We start from the raw sequence: 21,634 nt of genomic DNA, 5'->3' as shown, positions 1-21,634 counted from the left end.
AGGTGCCTTGTTTACCCACAGACAAATGCGTGTGAGTGTATTAGTATGTATGTGTCTTGGGGCAGAGCATGAAGGTGTTATTTCAGTGTGCTAGTGATGTGTATGCTGCATTGCAGGCCATGATTCCCGTTTTCATGCCGAGAAACTGAGAGTATATACTGAATACTTTGGGATGTGGTGAGGTTTGTCTGAAGATATAAAGCCTGTAGAGTGGTGCTGGAGGACTTTGTAGAATACAGGAATTAAAAGTTGATGCGGTCTTGTCTATGCAGTGTATTGGGAATGGTCCCTGGTGCTTGCTGTCCCTTGAATCATGACCATGCAATGTCTCAGAGAGTTCTGGTAGGCATTACCAGGAAGCAGGCTAAAGCTTCTGCAGTGTGGGTACCTGGAGATCCAGTGCTCAAGCTCAACCTTGTCCCTGCTTTATTTAGTGGTAGAGCTTTAGACAGAGTGGCTGGCCTGAGAACAACCATGGAGGAAAATACTCACAGAGCAAGGTCATGGTGAGAAGAGAGGGAACTGTGCACCAACTCCTCTTTCTTTACACATTTCCAAGAACAGCTCTGTGCTGTCTTTTTTTAAAGCTTTCATGTTGTTTTCAGTATTTCTCAGTGAAAACATGCAGTACGTTGTTAGAAATTGTTTATTCAATCATAAGTCTACATTAGTGGTTTTATATAAATATTCAGATTAATCAATACCTGGTGTTTAGTTTCCTAAATTTTTGAAATTATTAATTTGTATAACTTTGTCATGAAATTGTCTTTCTTTATCTAGTTATGGATATTTGTGTGTATGTTGTGGGTTCAGGCCAGTAGGGGCAAGCAGGGCGAGAGTTTCTACAGATTTCCATCAAGTGACCGGACCTAGTGGGACAGTGTTTCCATAGCTGAAATGCAAGCCCATCGGGCTGAGGAGATTGGGGAACAGAGATTCTCTTTAAATTGCCAGAGCTGGCAGGTCAGTCCATACAGAGTCAGTGCCTTGATGTCTGCCCCGTCCTTTATCAGCAGGGTGCTGGTGTATGACAACGATGTGCTTCATACATACCTTCACTTGGACTGGAAGTTTTCCACTGAAACCTTCTCTATCACTGTCAATTCCCAGTAGAGTGTATAAGTGTATTATGTAAAACTGTTGTTTCATGAATGCTGGACTGGAATTTAAAACAATCCACTTCATAATATTTTTTATATAGTAGATTAATTTTAGCTGTTGTTGAGATTTTAAAAATCTGGAATTTCTTGTTCATATGCATTATTCCATCTTTTTAAGTTAAACTAGATTCTTATCATCTTATTCTTATCATCTCATTAAAATCAATTGGAGATTTTAGAATTATGGTGAGGCTATTAATACATTTTTTTTTTAACAGTTTCACCAGGAAAAGATAAAATGTGTAGTCAGGTTTGGATCATTAAATAGTTTCTGCATCATTTGTCCCTTCATTATAACATTCATCGAATTTCTTGAATGTCACTTTGTTGATTATCGAGTACCAAATGGAAACAATTCTTAATGTCACAGGATTTCAAATGGACAATTTAATTTGAATCTCAAATACTATTAAAAACAATTCATACTGGTAGTTGTTACTGAAGTAAGATATAAGGGATATATTAAGCAACAGCTGAAGATTTATCATTCAGGTGCACAAATATCTATTAGTAAGATTTTTTGTAAAGATTGATTTGTTTCACTAAAGAGTTGCTTCAAAGATCTTCAATACTTTATTCTTTCCAAGTCTTATCACCAGCTGTGTGGTTTCTCCATTCAGCTCAACAAACAGACATTAACTTCACACTGACTGAAATTGATGTGACATGCAAACACCTCCACCTGTTACAAAGTTAGCATATCCTCCAGAGCAGCACTTTTGTCATTGATCTCTTGTTTTATTAGCAATTTAAAGTGAGTTATTCAAGATGAAATAATAATTTATCTTTACATTGCTATGAAATTTGAGAAAAACAGTAGTTCACAATCCAAAACCTTGCTAATTTTTAGACTTTTTTTCACTTAATGTATTTGTTATATATATGGTACTATTGTGCTGGTCATACCGATGTCAGCCACAATTAAGCTTGTTTATATATAATTGTAACAGACACAGGACTTGTAGCATTTTGCTTGGTGTTTGTTTGGGTTTGTTTGTTTGTTTGTTTGTTTGTTTTTTATGTTTGTGCAGTTAACCTCCACAGAAAAACAATATTCAGAGTAAGTTTTTTTTTCACCAAAACCCCCCATTTTTAAATCCCCAGCATAATTCAAGCTACCCTTCTTCCTTTTTCTTCTGGGTGTGAAAGTCAAAAAACAAGATGTTAAATAGAATTTTCCAACTGAGATGTTCGGTCTATCTATGCAAAGTCAAATACGTAGCTAAAAATGCCCATGAAGACTCTGTAACACGCTTTTGTGAAATTTCAGTTGCTTAATTACTTTCATTGAGAAGAACACATTAATTTTCTTATTTATTTATTATTTCCTTGTATGTATACTGTCTCAACAAAATATGTACATGTAGGCATGCAGTGTTTTGGTATGGTCATGTGGAATATCTTACAGAGTGAATTCTAAGCTGTAAGTCTTCTTCAATTTGTAGAGTAGTTTTATGTTAGGTTATGTTCCTCAGAAAGTGTGTTGCACTAGGGAGGAAAAGGTCTGGTTTACCTTGTCCTTGTTGCTAAAGTCTTGGTCAGGTTGACAGCTTTGAAAAGAGAAGGAAAGAATGTCTGCTTTAAGCATGGCCTAGGACTCTTGGGTGCACAAAGAAGTTGTAATCATACAAGATACGGATGAATAACAGGAAGCTCTTTGTAGGCAGAATGGGGGCACGTGCAAGAAAATCTCAGAGTTAATCAAAAAGAGAAACTTTTTCTTAGAGACCTTAGTGGAAATTGTGCATCCCCCCAAAATGCTAAAAGTTCCTGCACTGAGTGCAGTCCTGGAGGGTGGGATTTGTCCTGCAAGGACAGAATATAGGAGCATAGAGCCTTTCTTATTTTTCTTCTTTCTTTGTTTTTCTTTTTTTCTTTTTTTTTTTTTCCCTTTTTCTTTTTTTTTTCCTTACTTTTTCTTTGTGTTTTTTTTTTTCTTTTCTTTCTCTTTTTTCCATTATCTTTTATATTTTTCTTTTTGTTTTTTTTTTTTCTTTTTTCTTCGGAAGAATGTTTTTAGAGCAACACTTCTTGCTTCTTACTTCTTTACTGAAATAGCATGAAGTATAATTATTTAGAAGTCCACACTGCACTAATATTAGTATTTTCAGTTGCAGTGTAGTCACTTTTCATATTTCAAGTACTACCAATGCATCTTTCTCCCTCTTTATCCTTATGTGTGGGTAGTTTCCAAGGCTGATAGTTTTCATTTGAGCACTGACTGCTTCTATAACCTGTATTAGAAGCTTACCAGCCTTTAAGCTCCAAAACATGCCGTGCATAATATCCCTTTTAATCTTCCATTTTGTTTGGTGAAACTGGCCTCTTCACTCCTGATCTTTAAAGAGGAGGAACACCCATTGTACAGTACAGAAGTAGATACTCAAGGAAAATAATATCTTCCCATCTAACATCACTTATTTTACAAATTCTCAGTTGCCACAGGTTTGAAATTTTGATGTTTGCTTTTCCCTTTGAAAAGTATGAAAAAAAACAATGCTTATGTGTGTACATACGTACAAGAAGACATACATCTAAAATATATGTTCCTAGGCTACAGCATGTTGAAAATACTATGGCCACTATTGGTTAACTGTTTTTCTGTAATGTCATTTCTATAACAAATTATTATGATTGGGCTAAAAAAAAAAAGTATATACTAAATTAGTTGAAGGAGTTATATTTCCTAATGATGGTTCTTTTTGCACATTTATGCTTTGAGATACTACCATTATCTAATTTTAATGAATTTAATATGTGCTAAATTGATTTTCTCTGATGCCAGTTCTTAATTAGGATGTCATGTATTGCTAATTTAAGAGGTTGAAAGAAGTCCAAAGATATGGTGTCAGCCAAGCTTATAGTGTAAAAATCATCTTGCTTGTATGTCGTGACCAATTTTCCATAAAACCATGTTAATTGGTGTTATATTTTCATCTTTTAACCCTTTAGAAATAGACTCCTCTCTTTTGTGTTCCATTACCTTGCTTAGGGTTAGTGTTGGCTTTACAGTCCTAGAAGAACCCAGGTCAATTTGCTTGCACTTTTAATATATTGGTAGCACATAGATTCTTTTCTAAACAAGTGCCATGTCTTCCCTGACAGGTCTTAAGATAATATTAGGCAAAGATGTTCAAGGATATTCTGTTGCAAAGGAAAATAAACAATGTCACGTTCCCAGTTTGAGGGGACAAATTATATACACATACATTTGCATTTGGGTCCTCTTTTCTCCAGTTTTTGAGACAGTTATTACATGTGATCTTGTCCAGTAAGCACTTAACTCCCTTGTCCTCCATAGGTTCTTGAAGATAATTTCTAGTTTCTATACTATTTCAGTTTAAGTACTTAAATGTGAATTTAATTAGGCCTAGGCCCTGTTCCCTTAGATATGTCTAAATTTTCCAAATAATCATTAACATGTTCTCTTTGTATCCTGCTCTTAGTTTATTAAAACTTTTGTTATCTATCTATTACTTATTTTTTTTTTTTTAATGGAAAAGTGAAGGTGTTCTTCATTCTCCTTTCCTGGTAGCTGTTTTTCTTTCTCTTAAATTTAATAACTTTCCATATAGTCTCTTATTGTCTTTTGCCTCATTCCACGGTGCACCTTTTCACAAGATTCAATTTAATGTTATTCTGATAATTTCTGAGACAGCTGCACTTGCTTTTTACTGTACTTCCTGTTCTCCACCATAACATGCTAATTTGCATTCCACAGGATATCTTTGGGCTGACTTTTGTCCAAGGTGTTGCTCAGCCTTTTGTATAGACAGGCTGTACTCCTTCTGCTAGTGCAGAAACATGAACTCTGCAATTTGAGCAATATGTTATTCCTTATTGCAAAACATTAGAATAAAAATTTACAGTGAGACCGAAAGCCCATTGCATGTTGATACTACAAAATAAAGAATGTTTAAGGAAAAAATGGTGAAGTACACAGTGACAAATGGAGAGGCAGAAATAATGCCAGAGTACTTTCCTTGTTTCCAGTGATGCATAGTTCAAATACTTCCTCTTTTTCTCTCAGTTACATTTTCTTCCATATATTTGTTCAATCACTTCTTGAATAGATATATATTTAACTTCCCCAAAAGAGAGACTTATGGTCTTTTTAATTGTCTTCAGTTTCTCAGAAACAGTAACTTTGATCTTTTGTTTTCTTTCCCTCCTTCTGGTGTCCTTATTTATATGAAAGAACAGAACTACATGTAGTATTCAACATGCAAATGAAATAGGTTTTTGCATTATCTCAGAGTAGTATGTAAAATTAATTGTAAACAAAACAACATTTTTCTGCATTCTCTAATGGAATATTGAAGTACATAGTAAATATTAAAATTAAAGAACATACTAGTTGAAAAGGTTTGATGTAATTTTCTTCTCAAATAGTTGTATTACTTTCAAGGTTTTTAATATTATATTATCTGATACAATATGTTATTATTACCAACAAGTGATCCATATGCTATGATAGCGAACTGTTAGCTCAGATGAACTTCCTATAAAAAGTTTCCATGTTGGTTTTCCATTTATCTGATTCTAAGGCCATGTTTGTTTGATTGTTTGTTTTAATATTGACAGAAATGCAATAAGGCAGAAGCAAAAAAAAAAAAAATTCTACTGAATATGTCCTGTGGCCTTTTTGATAACAGCAAGGACAACAAATTTCAGAGAAATTGTGAGACATGTCTTAGAATGCTGCTGGGAGCTGTATGACCTGTGAAGGAGGCCTTCTTGTTTTATAGTTGGAGACTGATAGTAAATTGTACTATAAAATTTATTTGAAAAAAATTACTGGAACAATGATAAAATTGTGATCATCTATAAAATTAGCATATAAGGCCACCCTGTTTTTAGCTTCACGCCAGCCTCTTTTTAGCTTTAATAGACACTTTTACAGTCCAATTACATGCTAAATGAATTTTTTTTTCTATTAGTTTTGGTTTCTCATTTTAACTTTTATTAGTTGTTCCCACATTCCTTTGCAGAAATCATATCTATAATTTCATTCCTTTACCTTATGTCATTTCCTGTGATCTATTCTTTTTGTATAAGGGTTTATCTTTGTATAATGATTTCTCCATTTGTTTTTAAATTCCCGTAATTTTCCCGCATCTTATTGAAATTATTAGTGATTATTAATTATTAATAAAACAAATATTATACATGCATTTCAAAGAAGGCTGAACTGTTTACTAATGAAAACAGTAGCATTTTGTCCTTCCTTTGTTATTTGTACTGCCAGGTCTTTGTCTATTTTTAAAACAGTATTACCTATGGAACAGAAGGGATCTCCAATAACGTCTGGTTCCTTATCCTAAACCAAAACTATTGCCATATAAGACTAAAAGTTCATGTGTAATTTTTCAACTGGTTAACTTTTATAGATGACTATGGTTTCCACTGAAGCAAGAAAAAGCATTGTTCAGAGGAATACAGTATTGTTTTGGGATGCCCAGTTGAATTTCCTTCCCCATCTTAAGTTTGTTGTGCAAATCTTTTAAAACAGTAATCTATAAACCTGTTCAGAAGTGGTAGAATTCTTGCTGATTCTGCTTTCTATTTTTCTTATGGTGCGGACTTGGAGAACCATGTTCTCTGTTCCTGCCATTGATGAAGTATTTATGGTTTTAAATATTTACTGTATAATTGAATAGTGGCATTAAAGCCACAATGACTTGAAGACAGGGATGAAAAAGTATATAGATAGAATGAATGTCTCCTTGACCCATTTTGGAATTTGTCCTTTTATAACTCATCTGTCTAACAAAAATTAACAGAGATAAATTAGTTAACAGAGATATTTGCTTTATGTCACATTGCAGTTGCAGACTTTTTCTGTGTATATGTTAATTCCCTTTCACTAAGTGGGTTTTTAATGACGCAGTCTGGGACTGAAATTTGAATTCTGATAGTGAGATGGAAGATACAGAGTCATAATGTGCTACTGGTCCAAATAGGTTTTACTATTGAAATTTTATGGCATACAATACTTTATGGCATACAATAAATAGTATAAGAGTTGGAATAGTTAAACCACAGCACTTGTCATGTCACAGTTTCTTCTATATACCATGTTTTTTCTGTCTCTTTTCTGAATTTAAGGCAGTGTTATTTAAGCTTCAGATTCCACTGTGTCAGGTATCATGACTGTTAACACAGGGACGTATGAGGAATAAGAGGAAATAAACTAAATGATCAATTTTCATATATTTAATGCATGAATTTATGAGGCCTGTCATTTAAGAGTTCAGATTGTAAGCTGAAAAGGTCCTATCTGACATGGAAATAGACTTCCAAGCTATTTTGTTTGGTTTGGTTTGGCTTTTTTTCATAAATGTTTACCTGTGTCATCTTTCAGCTTCTCTTGACCCATCTTGACTACAAGAAAGATGGTGATTATGAAATACTGACAAAATCATTATTTCAGGTTTTAGCAGTATTGACTTTAACTTTTGGACAGACCTTGAACTACTGAAGTTTACTTATCTATCTCTTCTTTGAAACAATGGATTGTTATGTAACCTACATGTGTTTAAAACACTTATTCAATTTAAATATTATTTATACATCTGAATTATGAAAGTGTGAGAATTTTAGTAATGCTCTGCTGGTAAAAGTCATATTTAATTATTTGATGATGATTCACTAGTCAGCTAAGCTAGAATATTTGATATTGTGAATGAAAGCATAGTGGCATTAATAATTTCCTTTTAACTCTGTATTTGTAAGGGGAAAAAAAAGTAAGTTAATACCATGACTAATAAATACAAGCCTGCGTAATGATATAATCTATGAAGTATTTTATAATAAATTTAAGATACGTGGGTCAAAATAATATAAAGCCTTTTCATCAAAAAGACTTGAATTGCAATGTGACACCTTTCAAGAAGTAGTCATAACGCTTACTTAGATTCTTAATATCACTTTAGAATTGCTGTATTTATTCCTTTGAAAGAAAGCATGGCAACCGAAAAGTCTTTGATTACATTCAGAGGGATGTGATCTTCTTGTCAAAAATCTAATCTTGTCATTCTCCCAACATTAAAGAGAGAGTATACCCTGAAACTCAGTAAATATTTCTAGTTTACAAACAAGATGAAAAGTCACTTTCCCCAGGCTACTGAGAGTACATGAAAGCCATAAACTATTGAATAATATCAATGTTAGTATTTTTGGTAACCACAGAAGCTGATGTTCAAATTTGAGCTTGAGAGCTTATTTGCAAACTTCATGAAGTTCACACAGCTCTAAGCACTCAGATCAAAAGAAGTCGAACATTGAATGAGTACACAGAATAACCGTAAAGGAATAGGATTTTTATTTCCATACTTTAAATAGGTTAGCACAGCTTTTATTTTCATGTTTGTCATTTTAAGAACCATTTCTGTCCCATAGGGTTTCTGTAAAAGCTCAACATATCTCAAATTGACTTGATCAGAAGAATGTTCTCTTTTTAGTAAACAGATACATAGCCTCTTTGCAATTTATGAAGCAGAATAATTGGTGCCTGTGTTGAAGTAATAGGCATAATGCACCTCAACTGAATTTAGACATTTAAAAAATTTGTTCTCTGATAAATCATTGAAAGTTGGAGAGGCACCAGGAGAGACAATAAAATAAAATGTTGTGTTAAATCCCAGAGGACAGAAACATTTTTGGAATCATAACATGCCTGTACTACTCTAGATCAGGAGATAAAGCAGTATTCTTTATGTATAAATACGAAACTCTGAATATGGCCTTTTCAGACTTCCCTAAGTTTTGCTCTGTCATTAATATCTGTGATGAAAAGCTAGGGATAATGATTTTAAACTAAAAGAGGGTAGATGTAGGCTAGACATAAGGAAGAAATTTTTTACTATGAGGGTGGTGAATCACTGTAACAGGTGGTTCATGCCCCAACTGTGGAGACATTCAAGACCAGGCTGGATGGGTCTTTGATAAACCTAATCTAGTTGAAGACACCCCTGCTCATGGCAGGGGCAGTGGACTATACAACCTTTAAAGGTCACTTACAACCCAAACTATTCTATGATTCTGATTCTGTGATTCTGTTAAGGATAGCTAGTATTCACTTCCAGGTTTGTGAAGATGTAGATTTCTAGAGCTGGATGGATTTTGTTGAGCTTTTTATTTTCAAAATGTAAATAAGATGTCTTCAGAAGTGTTTTATAAATTTGTGACATTTGCTTAATTGTTTTTATGTTGAACAAACAAGCACAAAGCACGAAAGTTAAGATAGAAATAAAGCTGGTATATTTCATTTTGACTTTTTTATGTTTGGGTTTTCAATGTAAAAGAATTTGATTTAAAAATTCCTCTAATGTACTTTGAGAGAGAACATAATATTCATCATTAAAATATTTTTATGAGACACATTTTATTAAACTTTTTTTCCTGAAGAATAAAAATATTATTTAAAAAAAAAAAAAAAAAAAAAAAGACATTAAATTGGCTGGTATATTTTTAACTGCTTTTTTTCAGCTTTAAAAATTCTGATTATATCTCCACTGCACATAAATCTGGGCATTCTTGGATGGAAGTTAATATATTAAGAAGTGCAAAATATTCACTTAGTCTCTAAAGTTCATCATGCATTCTTGCCTTCTTCAGAAAGGGCTTGGTTCTGACTAAAGACATACTGTACTAGGTTTCTTCGAAAAAGGAATTCTCAACCCACCAAAAAGCTTGATTCACATTAATTTGTGTTAAAAACTTTGATTTGCTGATCCATAACTCTCTGCTAGGGCTTAGTGTATCTCCTGAGAGTTAGAAACCATCCTGACCTGTCGTCTGCTTCAGTAAATTCATTAATTAAAGATATTTTGGTACTTCATTTGTAGACCATGCAAAGAAATACTTGTTGCAATCTTTTAAGGGATGAATCTTCAGCTGTGACCTTTCAAAACCTTGCATCCAGTTTGCCTCCTCAGGCTCCTGCCTGAAACATTATTGCCCTGATCATCAAGACAAAAGTTTTTTGGAAAAGAGTGTTTATAATAATTCTCAAATGCCGGATTAGATATAGGTCTGCTCTCAGTGGAGGTGATGAACTTTTAAAATGTGATTAAAATGTGGGTTCTGATTTTCTGTAGCTCTGCACATTTCAGCGTAAGATGTGGAGCTTTGGATATCTGGGAACACGCAGGCTTCTAGTGCTATTCTGTGGCAGTAGGAATTAGCATCTCAATAGGAGCAGGCAGGTGAAACTACATTAAAGCATTTGTAAATACAAATAATTTTGAATCTTGACTTATACATATTATTTAAGATATTGCTCTGCTGGTATTTTATTATATTTGTGTATGGGACTTTTTGGAAGCTATTTTCATTTATTTGAGACATCCCAGCTTTCTGGTAAGACAAATTATTTAAATAATGCAACTGACTCTGGAACTGTTTTGAATTCATAAATAGAATAGTTAATTTTAATTTTATCTTCAAAGTTAAAATTACAAGAAAAAAAATATGTACCTCTTTTCATCCAGATGAGTAACCCATTCTTTTATAAAATACGTGGCATACCTTTCTCAATATGCTTGTCAACAATCACTTTACAACTGCTTTAAGGGTAAAAACATATTGGATTTACTTTACATATAATAATAATGCCATCCTGAATCTTAAAATTTCTATTGGAGTTAGCATGTCAAGATAAATACTTTTGCAGTGATTTAGCATTAGTAGACTTAACAATATTTGACAGCATATATTTTAATGGCATTAAATTATATTAATATTTGATACGATTTAGTGAATGGAATTTTCTTAGTATCCTGAATGTTTCAGATTTTGTATTTTGGATTGAGCTGGGAAACATTTAAATGACAAGAATTTTATCACTACTTTCATTCAAATGAGTTTGACATAATTTTACTAAAGATGTGGAAACGCAGTCTATAGAACCAGAAGTGCTTTGTTGTTATTTTTACTGCTCAAATGGAAATTAATAGGAAAACTACTTTAAATTTAATGGCAAAGAAACGGAGCCTTCATTTTGGATGAAAAGCCATGCATAGATAATTTCTAAGATGATTCAGCATTTCTGTCATAGGCAATTAATATTTACGTGTCCTTTCCCAATATTCTTGTTATTCATGAATTTCAAAATACTTGGGTCTTTTAATATTTTTAGCTCATACATGTACATTCAATATCTACAAATTAAATAATTTAAATAGCAGATCTCCTAGAGAATATCTAGAAGGTATAATCCAAAATGTTATTCTCTTTTCAGTGTAGCTTAATGCAGCTGGCAAAAAAATGTACCTCTAATTTGAAGTATGAGATGGAGAAATAATTCAGTTTTGTTTTTATTATATTTTAGTGCTTAAATTGAAATTCCTTGACTCTATCAGTAAATTGGATAGTTTTAATTGTATTGCAGATAGCCCTATAAATGTAATTAAAGTTATGACAGTTAAGATTCTTTATTACTAGTACGTCAATACCAGAAATAAAATTTACACATAGTATGTCTCCATGGTTAGAATGCAGACTATCATCTGTGACTTTGTAATTTTACCTTCAAATATGATGTAATTCAGTGCAGCCATGCAGTTAAACATGAGTATTTTGTTATCTTCAACAGTGCAGGTATGGAAGCTATTAGCTTGTGAATAGACTTTAGATCTTAAGTCATCTTCAAGGTGGTTTTACAGCATTTAGCTCTAGTTTACTTTCAGCTGTAAACATTAGTTTAAGGCATAATGCCAACTATTTCTAATGTACTTCTGATACTGACATATAAATTGCTTGCAAATATATTTCCCTATTGTTGCGCTTGATATTTTTGATATTCAGAAATTGAGAAGGGAGGTTGTGGAGATCCTGGAATTCCATCATATGGAAAGAGGACTGGCAGCAGTTTTCTGCATGGCGACACACTTACCTTTGAATGTCAAGCAGCTTTTGAACTAGTGGGAGAGAGAACGATTACCTGTCAACAAAACAACCAGTGGTCCGGCAATAAACCCAGCTGTGTTTGTAAGAATTATTATTATTATTTTTCTGTATTATTTTTATGACCTTAGCCTCTCGCTTTTCTTAACATTTGTGACTAGCCAGCAGGAAAACATTTAAAAAGACCTTGAAGACTTTTTCAGTCATATGTGTTTTTTTTCAGTTGGCTCAATGGTAGCTCATTTGTGAGAAGCATTATATAGGACTGTTTTAGAATGTTTGTTCCCCTTGTTTTATATTTAATTGAACCATTTAACATTCTTAATGTAACTGTGTGTTGAATAAGATTCTAAATGAGCAATTCCTAATAGCTTATAAGTGTTTAAAAGGACTCCGCAGCATACACACATTGATTCTGGTAGTGCAAAGCAGTCTGCAGATACATAAGAAAAGATTGTATTGTAGTGTTTTGTTTTGTTTTCCTGATATCCTAATAAAGCATGAAAATTAATATAAAGGTATATAAAGATACCCAGCATGGAAAAAGGGTAGGTAAGATCGTTGGTCATGGATTTTGTTTTAAAAGATAGAATATGTTTGTAGGTAAGCTTGTAGATGGATTTGAATAGAGGATTTGCTGGTATGTTTTTAACTCCTCTATTTTTCTTCTTCTTCTATGGTAAAACAGAGTAAATGGTTCTAGTACACAGGTATACGAGGCACTTCAGTCCTCCAGACCACATTACCTTTCCCTGTAAAGTGTCTTATAACCCAGTACTGGATTTTCAAAACAACCTTACTGGTGGTATAGGACTTAACAAACTGAGTAAGTTTTCTCTTGACTGGAAGAAGTCTCTATGCACCCATGCAATGCTGAAATGTGTCTAAGCACATAAGGCCTGGACACACAGACAGTGTCCAGACGATTCCCGTTGAAGACAGAAGTTGCATTTCTTCACGGTGTTGTATTGCATTGGGTTGATATATTAATTTCTGTTGGTAACAGTGTGAAATATTTTACTTTGCTCCACAGTTTGATGGGCACATGCCCTATAAAAGATAACAGAACCTAAATTTACAACATCTATTGACAAACACTGACTTCAGTTTCATACATTTGAAGAGCTGAGTAATGGTTATCCTTTGTGTTAATTAATGTGCAGTGAGCCTCCTCTTTCTGAATGTACTGTACTTCTCACTGAAGTACCAGCCACAAGCTCTTGCCTCTAAAATCAGTTAGGAATTGTTTTGATGAAAATGGGCCCAAAGGAATTAAAAAGGATGAGAGTTATGAATAATTTTTGTTTAATTGTTTAGTCATTTAATCATTTTTGTTTAATTGTTTAATAAGTTTGTACTGTATACTGTTAAGAGTTGTTGATGGAGGCACTTCTAAATTTCTACTATTATTAATGCTTTGTGTACTACAGATAAAACTGGCCTTTCTGCTTGATTTTATGGATCACCAAATACATTTTCACACATATTCTTTGTAGAAAATAAAACACATTTAAATATTGAGGTTGCATTTTCATTTCAGAACAAACCTGCCAATTTTTCCAAATTCCGACACATCAGACATTACTTTTGCTTTCTTTGGCATTTTCTACATGCTTCTAATCACATCTTGCAGGTCTTTGTGCATCCACTTAGCCTCACATGGGGAAATAAAAACATGCAAGGCTGACATGTTATATTGGAGAAATGTTCTGACAGTCTAAAACAGGTTGCGTGTGTGGTAGTTTTGACATCCAGGTTTCTAAAAAATAAAAAAGAATAAAAATATAAATACAAGCATTTATAATGTTAAGTATTTTGAGAATCTATTATTGTTTTCTTTAGTCTCATGTTTCTTCAACTTCACTACACCATCTGGAATTATTCTGTCTCCAAATTACCCTGAGGAGTATGGGAACAATATGAACTGTGTTTGGTTAATTATCTCAGAGCCAGGAAGCAGAATCCATCTGATTTTCAATGACTTTGATGTAGAACCTCAGTTTGACTACCTTACAGTGAAAGATGATGGGATTTCAGATTTACCACCTCTGGGCACTTTTTCTGGCAATGAGGTCCCTTCTCAGTTGGCTAGCAGTGGACACATAGTAAGACTTGAATTTCAGTCGGATCACTCTACAACTGGAAGAGGATTTAATATCACTTACACAAGTAAGAACCTCTGCTTTTATTTTATACCTAGTCTTAAAATCAAGCTATCTTTCCTCATGATAATGAAAAATATGACATGTTTTTTATAATACAGAAATAAATTGTTATGCCTGTATAATTGCACTGCTTTCAGCTGTCTCCCTGATATACACTAGCTTATCTGAATGTTTATCATTTATTTATTTTAATTGTGATAGTGCTGAGGAATTCCCTTCATTATTTAAGGGCCTTTCTGGTTGCCACTGCATAAATGCAGAGAATGCAAATAAAGGCTGGATCATTCCAATCAAAGCATTCAGTGCAAGTGATTTATATACTTCTCATTAGAACCAGCAGGAATAAGTTCACAAAGGTGTTAAGCTTAGGTCCCAAATATGGAGAATATGGAGATGTTAACCTGAAAAGCATAGAAGTAAAAAAGGCTACTAGATCATAGCTCTGGGAACATGCTTTGCTTTTGCATTTTGTTTCTCAGTTAGACGGTGTGCTGTTTAAGAATATAGACCTGTCTTTTTTTTTTTTTTTTTCTGATACACATAATAGTTAGTCTCTGTGGTTTCTCTAGTGTCTAGAAACGTAGCTGATCTTGTGTAGACATCTTTCCTATAGGAGTGCATGAATTTAAGAATAATTCTTCTCTCCAGCTACCTTTTTTTAAAGAGTTTTAGGAGTGTAATGTCTTTGAGAATGCAATTCTGAAATGTACAAAATTTAGCTGCAACTGGTCAACAAGTTCAGAAGTTGTTAAGTGTGGACCTGGCAGTCACATACATATAGAGGGCTACAGAAAGCACAAATCTTTCCTGTTTGGGAAATGAGGCTAAAAAATACCTGAAAGGGTATCACTAAACAGTACTCTAGGTTGAAAACTCTACTAACATCATCATCATGTAGAAAACATTATTACATCTGCTATGGACTGCTAACTCTCCTAGAAATTTTATTAGTCATTCAAAGATATTACTTTGTCATGGTTTAACCCGAGCTAGCAATATAATCACAATAGCCGCTCACTCACCCCCCTCCTCAACCCCCAAATAAGGGGGAGAATCAAAAGGGAAGGGAGAAACTTGGATTGAGATAAACACAATAAGTATATATAAAGAATAGAAGTAGAAAGAAGTAGAATCTAAAATAAAAGATACTCAATACAATTCCTCATGAACTCCATCCGCACCAAGCAGCCGGTCCCAGGAAACAGCACCATGGTCCCAACAGCCGATCCTGGAGAGAGAAAAGAAAAAAAAACCAAACAAACAAACAAACAAACAAAAAAAAAACCAAACAAAAAAAAAAAAAAAAAACAAAAAAGGCCCAGAGGCCTCTGCAAAATGGCAGGATGGCAAACTAAACATCCCGAACAGAACTCAAACAGCTCCAACAAAAACAGTGAAGAGAACACGAGAGAGAGTGAGACTGTAAGATCCTGACTCTCCTTTAATATGAGGCATGATGTTAATGGGTTGGAATACTCCTATTGATCAGTCTGGATGTCAGTCAAGCTCTATCCCATCTATGCCCCCCTTCTTTGATTCCTCACACCTGTGGGCAGAGTGCTCAGAATGTCCTTGGCTCTCAGACCAGAGCAATTAAAAACATTAACTCTGTCCCAGGGTGTTATCCTCTTGTTCTCAAACTAAGTCCAAATAATGACCATGCTATCTATGAAAAAGAAAGGTTCCTAACTGCACAAAGAAAATTAACTCATTTTCAGTCAAACCAGCACATACTTATATGGAGATTATCTTTTTTAGTTGAAGAAATTATCTTCAAAGGTTATAAAAGAAGTTAGTTGACAATAAAGTCGTCTTTGTCACATCTTGTGCTGTTCCTATCTTGTGTCAATTAAGATGATCAACTAACAGTGTTTGTTCAGGCCCAAGGTGTCTCTTTGTTAAGTTTAAGTTCAGCCAAAGTGCTAGTACTTCTGGACTTCCTATGTGTTTCAGGGAATAAGTACTTCTCTCCTGTGGTTAAAATCAAATCAGGAACAAAGAAGTTTATTGATTTATTAGTGAAAGATAATCGATAATCAATGAACTGTCGATTCAGGATCAATATCAGCAACTCAACAGATAAACTACAATGTTAGACACTTACAAAATCTTTGAATATAGAATCCCAGAATATCTTGAGTTGGAAGAGACCCATAAGTATCAAGTCCAACTCTCTGCTCCTCACAGGACTACTTAAAACTAAACTAGCATCTTCCAGGCACTCCTTGAACTCTGACAGGCTTGGTGCCATGACCATGCTTAGCTCTTCCTTGTGCTGCCTGGTTTATTTTAGAACATATAAACTTATAAATACTTTTCCACTCTAGTCCTTCATCATCCTGCCATGCCAAGATTTACATACACACCTTTCTCTCACAGAGTGCATGAGTTACAACCCTTTTTCTTTGAAGTGGGTTCCCCTACTTGCACACACCTCCTGAAAGGCAGGGAAGTCCTCTAGCTGTACATGCACCCACACTGCCACTCTCTGCAACTACTGTCCAAATACTGGTGAGAACACCCCCATGAAGTCACACATGCACATGGAGGAGTGTGTCCCTGTAGGTTGGACTCTGTGTTGACACCCCACTAGATGAAGCAGACTGCTTTCAGCATCCTACTGGGAGTTTGCTCTGTCTGGCCCAGGCAGTGGCCACAGCTTTTAGCAGTAGCCTCTATTTCTGTCAGGTTAGCTGCAATGTCAAATCACCCTTCTCCCTAGGTTAGAGGCAAACAGCTGGATTTTGTCCAGAGGGAAATTTAAGCAAAGTTCTTGTGTATTTAAGCCACACACAACTGAAAAGATTGAGAATTTGAACTATGTGAATGCCATTGAATTTAATGCTGACTTTTATTTAGGAGTTTTCTATTATATACTTTCAATTATATTGTAATTTTGTTACCTATCAAAGGCTATTCCCCCTTATTGTTGTTATTATTTTTATTTTATTATTGTTGTTATTATTACTGTTGTTAATATTATTATGTTTTTTATCAGCTTTTGGTCAGAATGAGTGCCATGATCCAGGCATTCCTATAAATGGGAGGCGTTTTGGAGATAGATTCCTTCTGGGAAGTTCTGTTTCCTTTCACTGTGATGATGGCTTTGTGAAGACCCAAGGCTCTGAATCCATAACCTGTATTATGCAAGATGGAAATGTAGTATGGAGCTCTACAGTCCCCCGTTGTGAAGGTAGGTACACAGTCTTTACCTACAGTTTGAATAATGAAACTATTTACATTTAGCTTACTCTTTACATTTCACACATAAATAAGGCTGCTTTAGCTGAAGTTACTAATTCATCTTATTTTAATACTCTCCCAGTCAAATAAGACAGAAATAATAGAAACAAAATAGCTTGCTTTTATAGTCTTGTAATAAATTAACCTCCTAAATATCTGGTTACTATTCTTTTCAAGATCTGATTGTCACCATCATTACTCAGTTGTGAGTATATAGCTGTTACAACTGTTTTGACTGTAGTATTCTGAAGAACATAATTATCTACCATATGGAAAAGTGAAGTGAAGTTTCTATTTAAAAGTCCTTTTAAAATATTTGCATCTTTAATTTTCTCAGAATGAAAGTATACATGAATTTCTGTATGTAACGTATTAACCTGCAGTACATTTTTTCCTGAGAAATACAGTGAAAATCAGAGCTATGTATAATATTCATTATATTATCCCAAAAATATTTTTTCTTTTCCTAAGATCAACTATATTTAGGATTAAATCTCTCTTTTGGGTGAAATACACCAGTGAGGGAAAAAAAATAAAAATAAAAAGAAAGAAAAAGTAGGCTGATTCCTTGATGATTAATAGTGATGAGTCCTAAGGCAAGACATACAAATGTACTTAATTAATAGCTAGAGTGTGTCTGTGAGAAGTATATGTTCAAAAAATTGTATATCTTTTAGTAAACAATAGATATATAGTCAGACAGTCAATTAAATGGTACCTTTTCGAAGAAAATTATCCAAGCTTTCTAATTGGTGTAGATCTCACACTTCCAATAATTTCAGTGTCATTATAGTAACTTAAGGATCTGGATCACATAATTTATATGATTTCTGCTATTTAGGAAATTTGCCAATCTAGATTGCATAATACTGCTCATTTCTATGAAAAATTAGAGATACTGGAAAAAATGAAATACGTGGAATAAGTAATGTGTTACAGTCAGGTGATGATCAACAGTCTTCTTGTTGTTCTTGGTTTTAATATGACAAAATTTAATTAAAAAAACCTCCATGGAATACATTTACTTCTTCATTAACTATATACTTGTTATGTAAATGCCATTTTCCTGGCCAAACCTTTTGCCCCATAGACAATACAGTCTGTATGTTTCATGTTTTGTGGGTTGTTTTTTTCTCCCACTTTCTTAAATCTGGAAGAACTTCCCCGAGACAAGTGCAGCTCATGAATGAAATCAAATAAACTCTCTGAGTTCTTTTTTTTTTTTTTTGTTAAAAACATTGAATCAAAATCAGGAACATAAATTTACTACTCAAAAATACATGTTACTGTTCATTTCCATATGGCATAATAGGTTTGCTTGTCACTACTTAAAGAAACCAAAGAAAAGTGTCTAGATTTCCTGCACTGCAAAAATGGAATTTGCTCATAATGATACCACTGACTACTTGAGGGTAGTACAAAGAATACTTATATAAAATTACAAGGCCCTTGAAACCTTTCTGTTTCAGACTGCTCCATAGCCTTCGGTAAAATATAACATCCTAAAGCCTTGTGCTGTGACAGCTTTTTTTTTTTTTTAAGAGACTTATGTTTCCCAAAATATGATCAATCGTTTCTGCTGTTGTTTAATCCTGCACCAAAGTCTGATTCTGATTTGTAAAATACTCCCCATCTAGCCCTGTTGCTTTCATAGCCCTGTAGCAATGCTTTTTCTCTTTTTCTGGAGGAGCATCAAGTTAGAGAACATTGAAACAAATTTGACATTCAAGAAAGACCCTGATAGGATGCATCCAAGAAGTCTGAGGAAACCAGCCAATGACATCGCAAGGCCACTCTCAAACATCTTGGGAGGGTCATTTAAACCAGGGAGGTTCCTGAATACTAGAAGAAAGCAAATTCCTATCTTCAAGGAAGGAAAGGAGGAAGATCGAAGGAACTGCAGGTCTCGCTTCAATCACTGGGAAAGGTTATGCTGCAATATTCCTGGAAACCATTTCCAAATAATAAAGAACAATATGGTGACTGGGAGCAGTCATCATGGATTTATGAAGGCATAATCATGCCTGACCAAACTGATACCCTTTTACATTGAGATGACTGGCCTTATTGGTGAGGGGAGAGCAATGGATATTTTTTATCTCAGTTTTAGTAATGTGTTTGGCACTGTACCATGTAAGATTCTCATAGGCAAACTGATGAAGTATGGACTAGCGAAGTGAACACTGAGGTGGACTGAAATCTCACTGAACTGTTGGGCTCATAGGCTGTGGTCAGTGGCACGAAGTCCAACTGGAGGCTAGTCTGTAGTGGTGATCCCAATACTGGGATCAATACTGGGTCCAATACTATTTAAAATCTTCAATAATGATCTGAATCCTCAGACAAAGTGCACTATGAACAAGTCTGCAGGCTGAGAGGAAATTTTATTCAGCATTGGTGAGACTACATTTGAAGTGCCATGTGCAGTCCTGAAATCACCATTACAAGAGAGACATGAACATATTGCAGTGAGTCCAGTGAAGGGCCACAAAGCTGATTAAGGATTTGGAGGATGTCTCGTACAAAAAGAGGATTGTCTAGACTGGATAAGGAAAGGCTCAGGGCTCAGGAAGGACCCTGTCAATGTGTATAAATACCTGATAGGATACTGTGAAGAAGATGGATCCAGACTTTTCTCAGTGATGTCCAGTGAAAGGACAAAAGACAATGAACACAAACTGAAATACAAGAAATTGAAACATAAGAAAAATCTTTCACTATGACAGTGATCAAACACTGGAACAGATTGCCCAGAGAGTCTGTGGAGTGTCTGCCTTTGGAGAGAGGGCATGATCCTGACTGGACATAGTCCTGTTCAATTTGCTCTATTGAGCAGGAGAAGGACTAAATGATTTCCAGAGGTCCCTTCCACGTTCAACCATTCCAAGATTAAATGGAATATTTATAACAATCAGTTCCTCTGAGTTTAATGATTTCTCAAAAAGGTGTTAGATGACACAGTATAATGAAAATAATTAACCAAAATTTATGTGGAACAATTTGTCTCATATTTCCCCATACTATTCCCCATATGGAATCATACTAGAGCTAAAATTATTATATACATATATATATATATATTTTATATTTTTTTTTAATGAGATAATGTGATTTTCAACAGAAGAAAGACTGGCAGAATCAAGTGTCATGCTCTGTGTGCTAAGATATGTATCAAGTAATAAGGTATGATAAGATATATTGCAGAACTTATTGTTCTGAAGAAAACAAAGTGCTCATAGCATAATGTAGAAAATTTAGACGTGTTCTAGACTAAACTCATTTTTCTCTGCTTTTTAATTTATTTTTTATAAGTTCTTTTAATGTATAATATTGTATTAGAAATACTGTGTATGATACGAGTATACATGCTTTTTGCTTTCAGCACCGTGTGGTGGACATTTGACAGCATCAAGTGGTGTTATCTTACCACCAGGGTGGCCAGGATATTATAAGGACTCACTTAATTGTGAATGGGTGATTGAAGCAAGACCAGGACATTCCATTAAGATCACTTTTGACAGGTGAGAATCATAAAGTCAAACAACATGTATGAGCACAAATATTTAACATTGAAGAAGAAAAATATTCTTTAAGAACACAAACCAGAAAAAGACATTGAGATGCAACAGTCACAATACTATTCCTCAAGCAGAAAATGAAAGTTTAAAATTGTATTTATATTGTCTTTATTTATGTTTTAACAATTTGCATTAAATGTCTACCTCTGAGCACATAAATAGGGATATCTTTAGGTCTTTTGACTACTTCTGTATTCAGGTACAACTATGGTCCCTGATGATGACCAGATCTTTCTATAAGAGAGCAAGATTTTCCGGGGGGGGGGGGGGTGCGGGGGGGTGGGGTCAGGGAAAGTGAAAAAAAGTTCTGAGTATTGTGTGTTGGATATATTTTTTTTCCCATTAAGATTTTTTTTCTGATGAAACATACATTACACAGCTAGATAAATGTAATAATAAATGGTAATAATATGGTAAGGGAGAAAATGGCTGATGGGTTGACCTCAAAGAGTTGTGATTAAGTCGGTTACATCAGGCTTGCAGCCAGTCAGCAGTGGGGTTCCCCAGGGATCAGTTATAGGGCCAGTGCTCTTTAATGTTTTATAAATGATCTGGATGCAGAAATCAAATGTACATTAAG

The 21,634-nt window shown here is 34.3% G+C and overlaps 1 protein-coding gene across 2 annotated transcripts in view; it reads left to right on the top strand.

Moving 5' to 3' along the window:
* The window catches only part of CSMD1 (CUB and Sushi multiple domains 1), a 1,084,328-nt gene that overhangs the window by 797,702 nt on the left and 264,992 nt on the right, over positions 1 to 21,634 (top strand). For both annotated transcript variants that reach the window (XM_065056058.1, XM_065056057.1), the window contains exons 13-16: positions 11,970 to 12,152; positions 13,911 to 14,237; positions 17,232 to 17,426; positions 20,859 to 20,997. In XM_065056058.1, the coding sequence (XP_064912130.1) occupies positions 11,970 to 12,152; positions 13,911 to 14,237; positions 17,232 to 17,426; positions 20,859 to 20,997 (844 nt within the window). The remainder of the gene's footprint in view (positions 1 to 11,969; positions 12,153 to 13,910; positions 14,238 to 17,231; positions 17,427 to 20,858; positions 20,998 to 21,634) is intronic.

This window comes from Columba livia, chromosome 3 (genome assembly GCF_036013475.1).
Source record: "Columba livia isolate bColLiv1 breed racing homer chromosome 3, bColLiv1.pat.W.v2, whole genome shotgun sequence".
NCBI lineage: Eukaryota > Metazoa > Chordata > Aves > Columbiformes > Columbidae > Columba > Columba livia.
The sequence above is the reverse complement of the archived record's forward strand: the minus strand, read 5'-3'. Positions and strand labels throughout refer to the sequence as shown.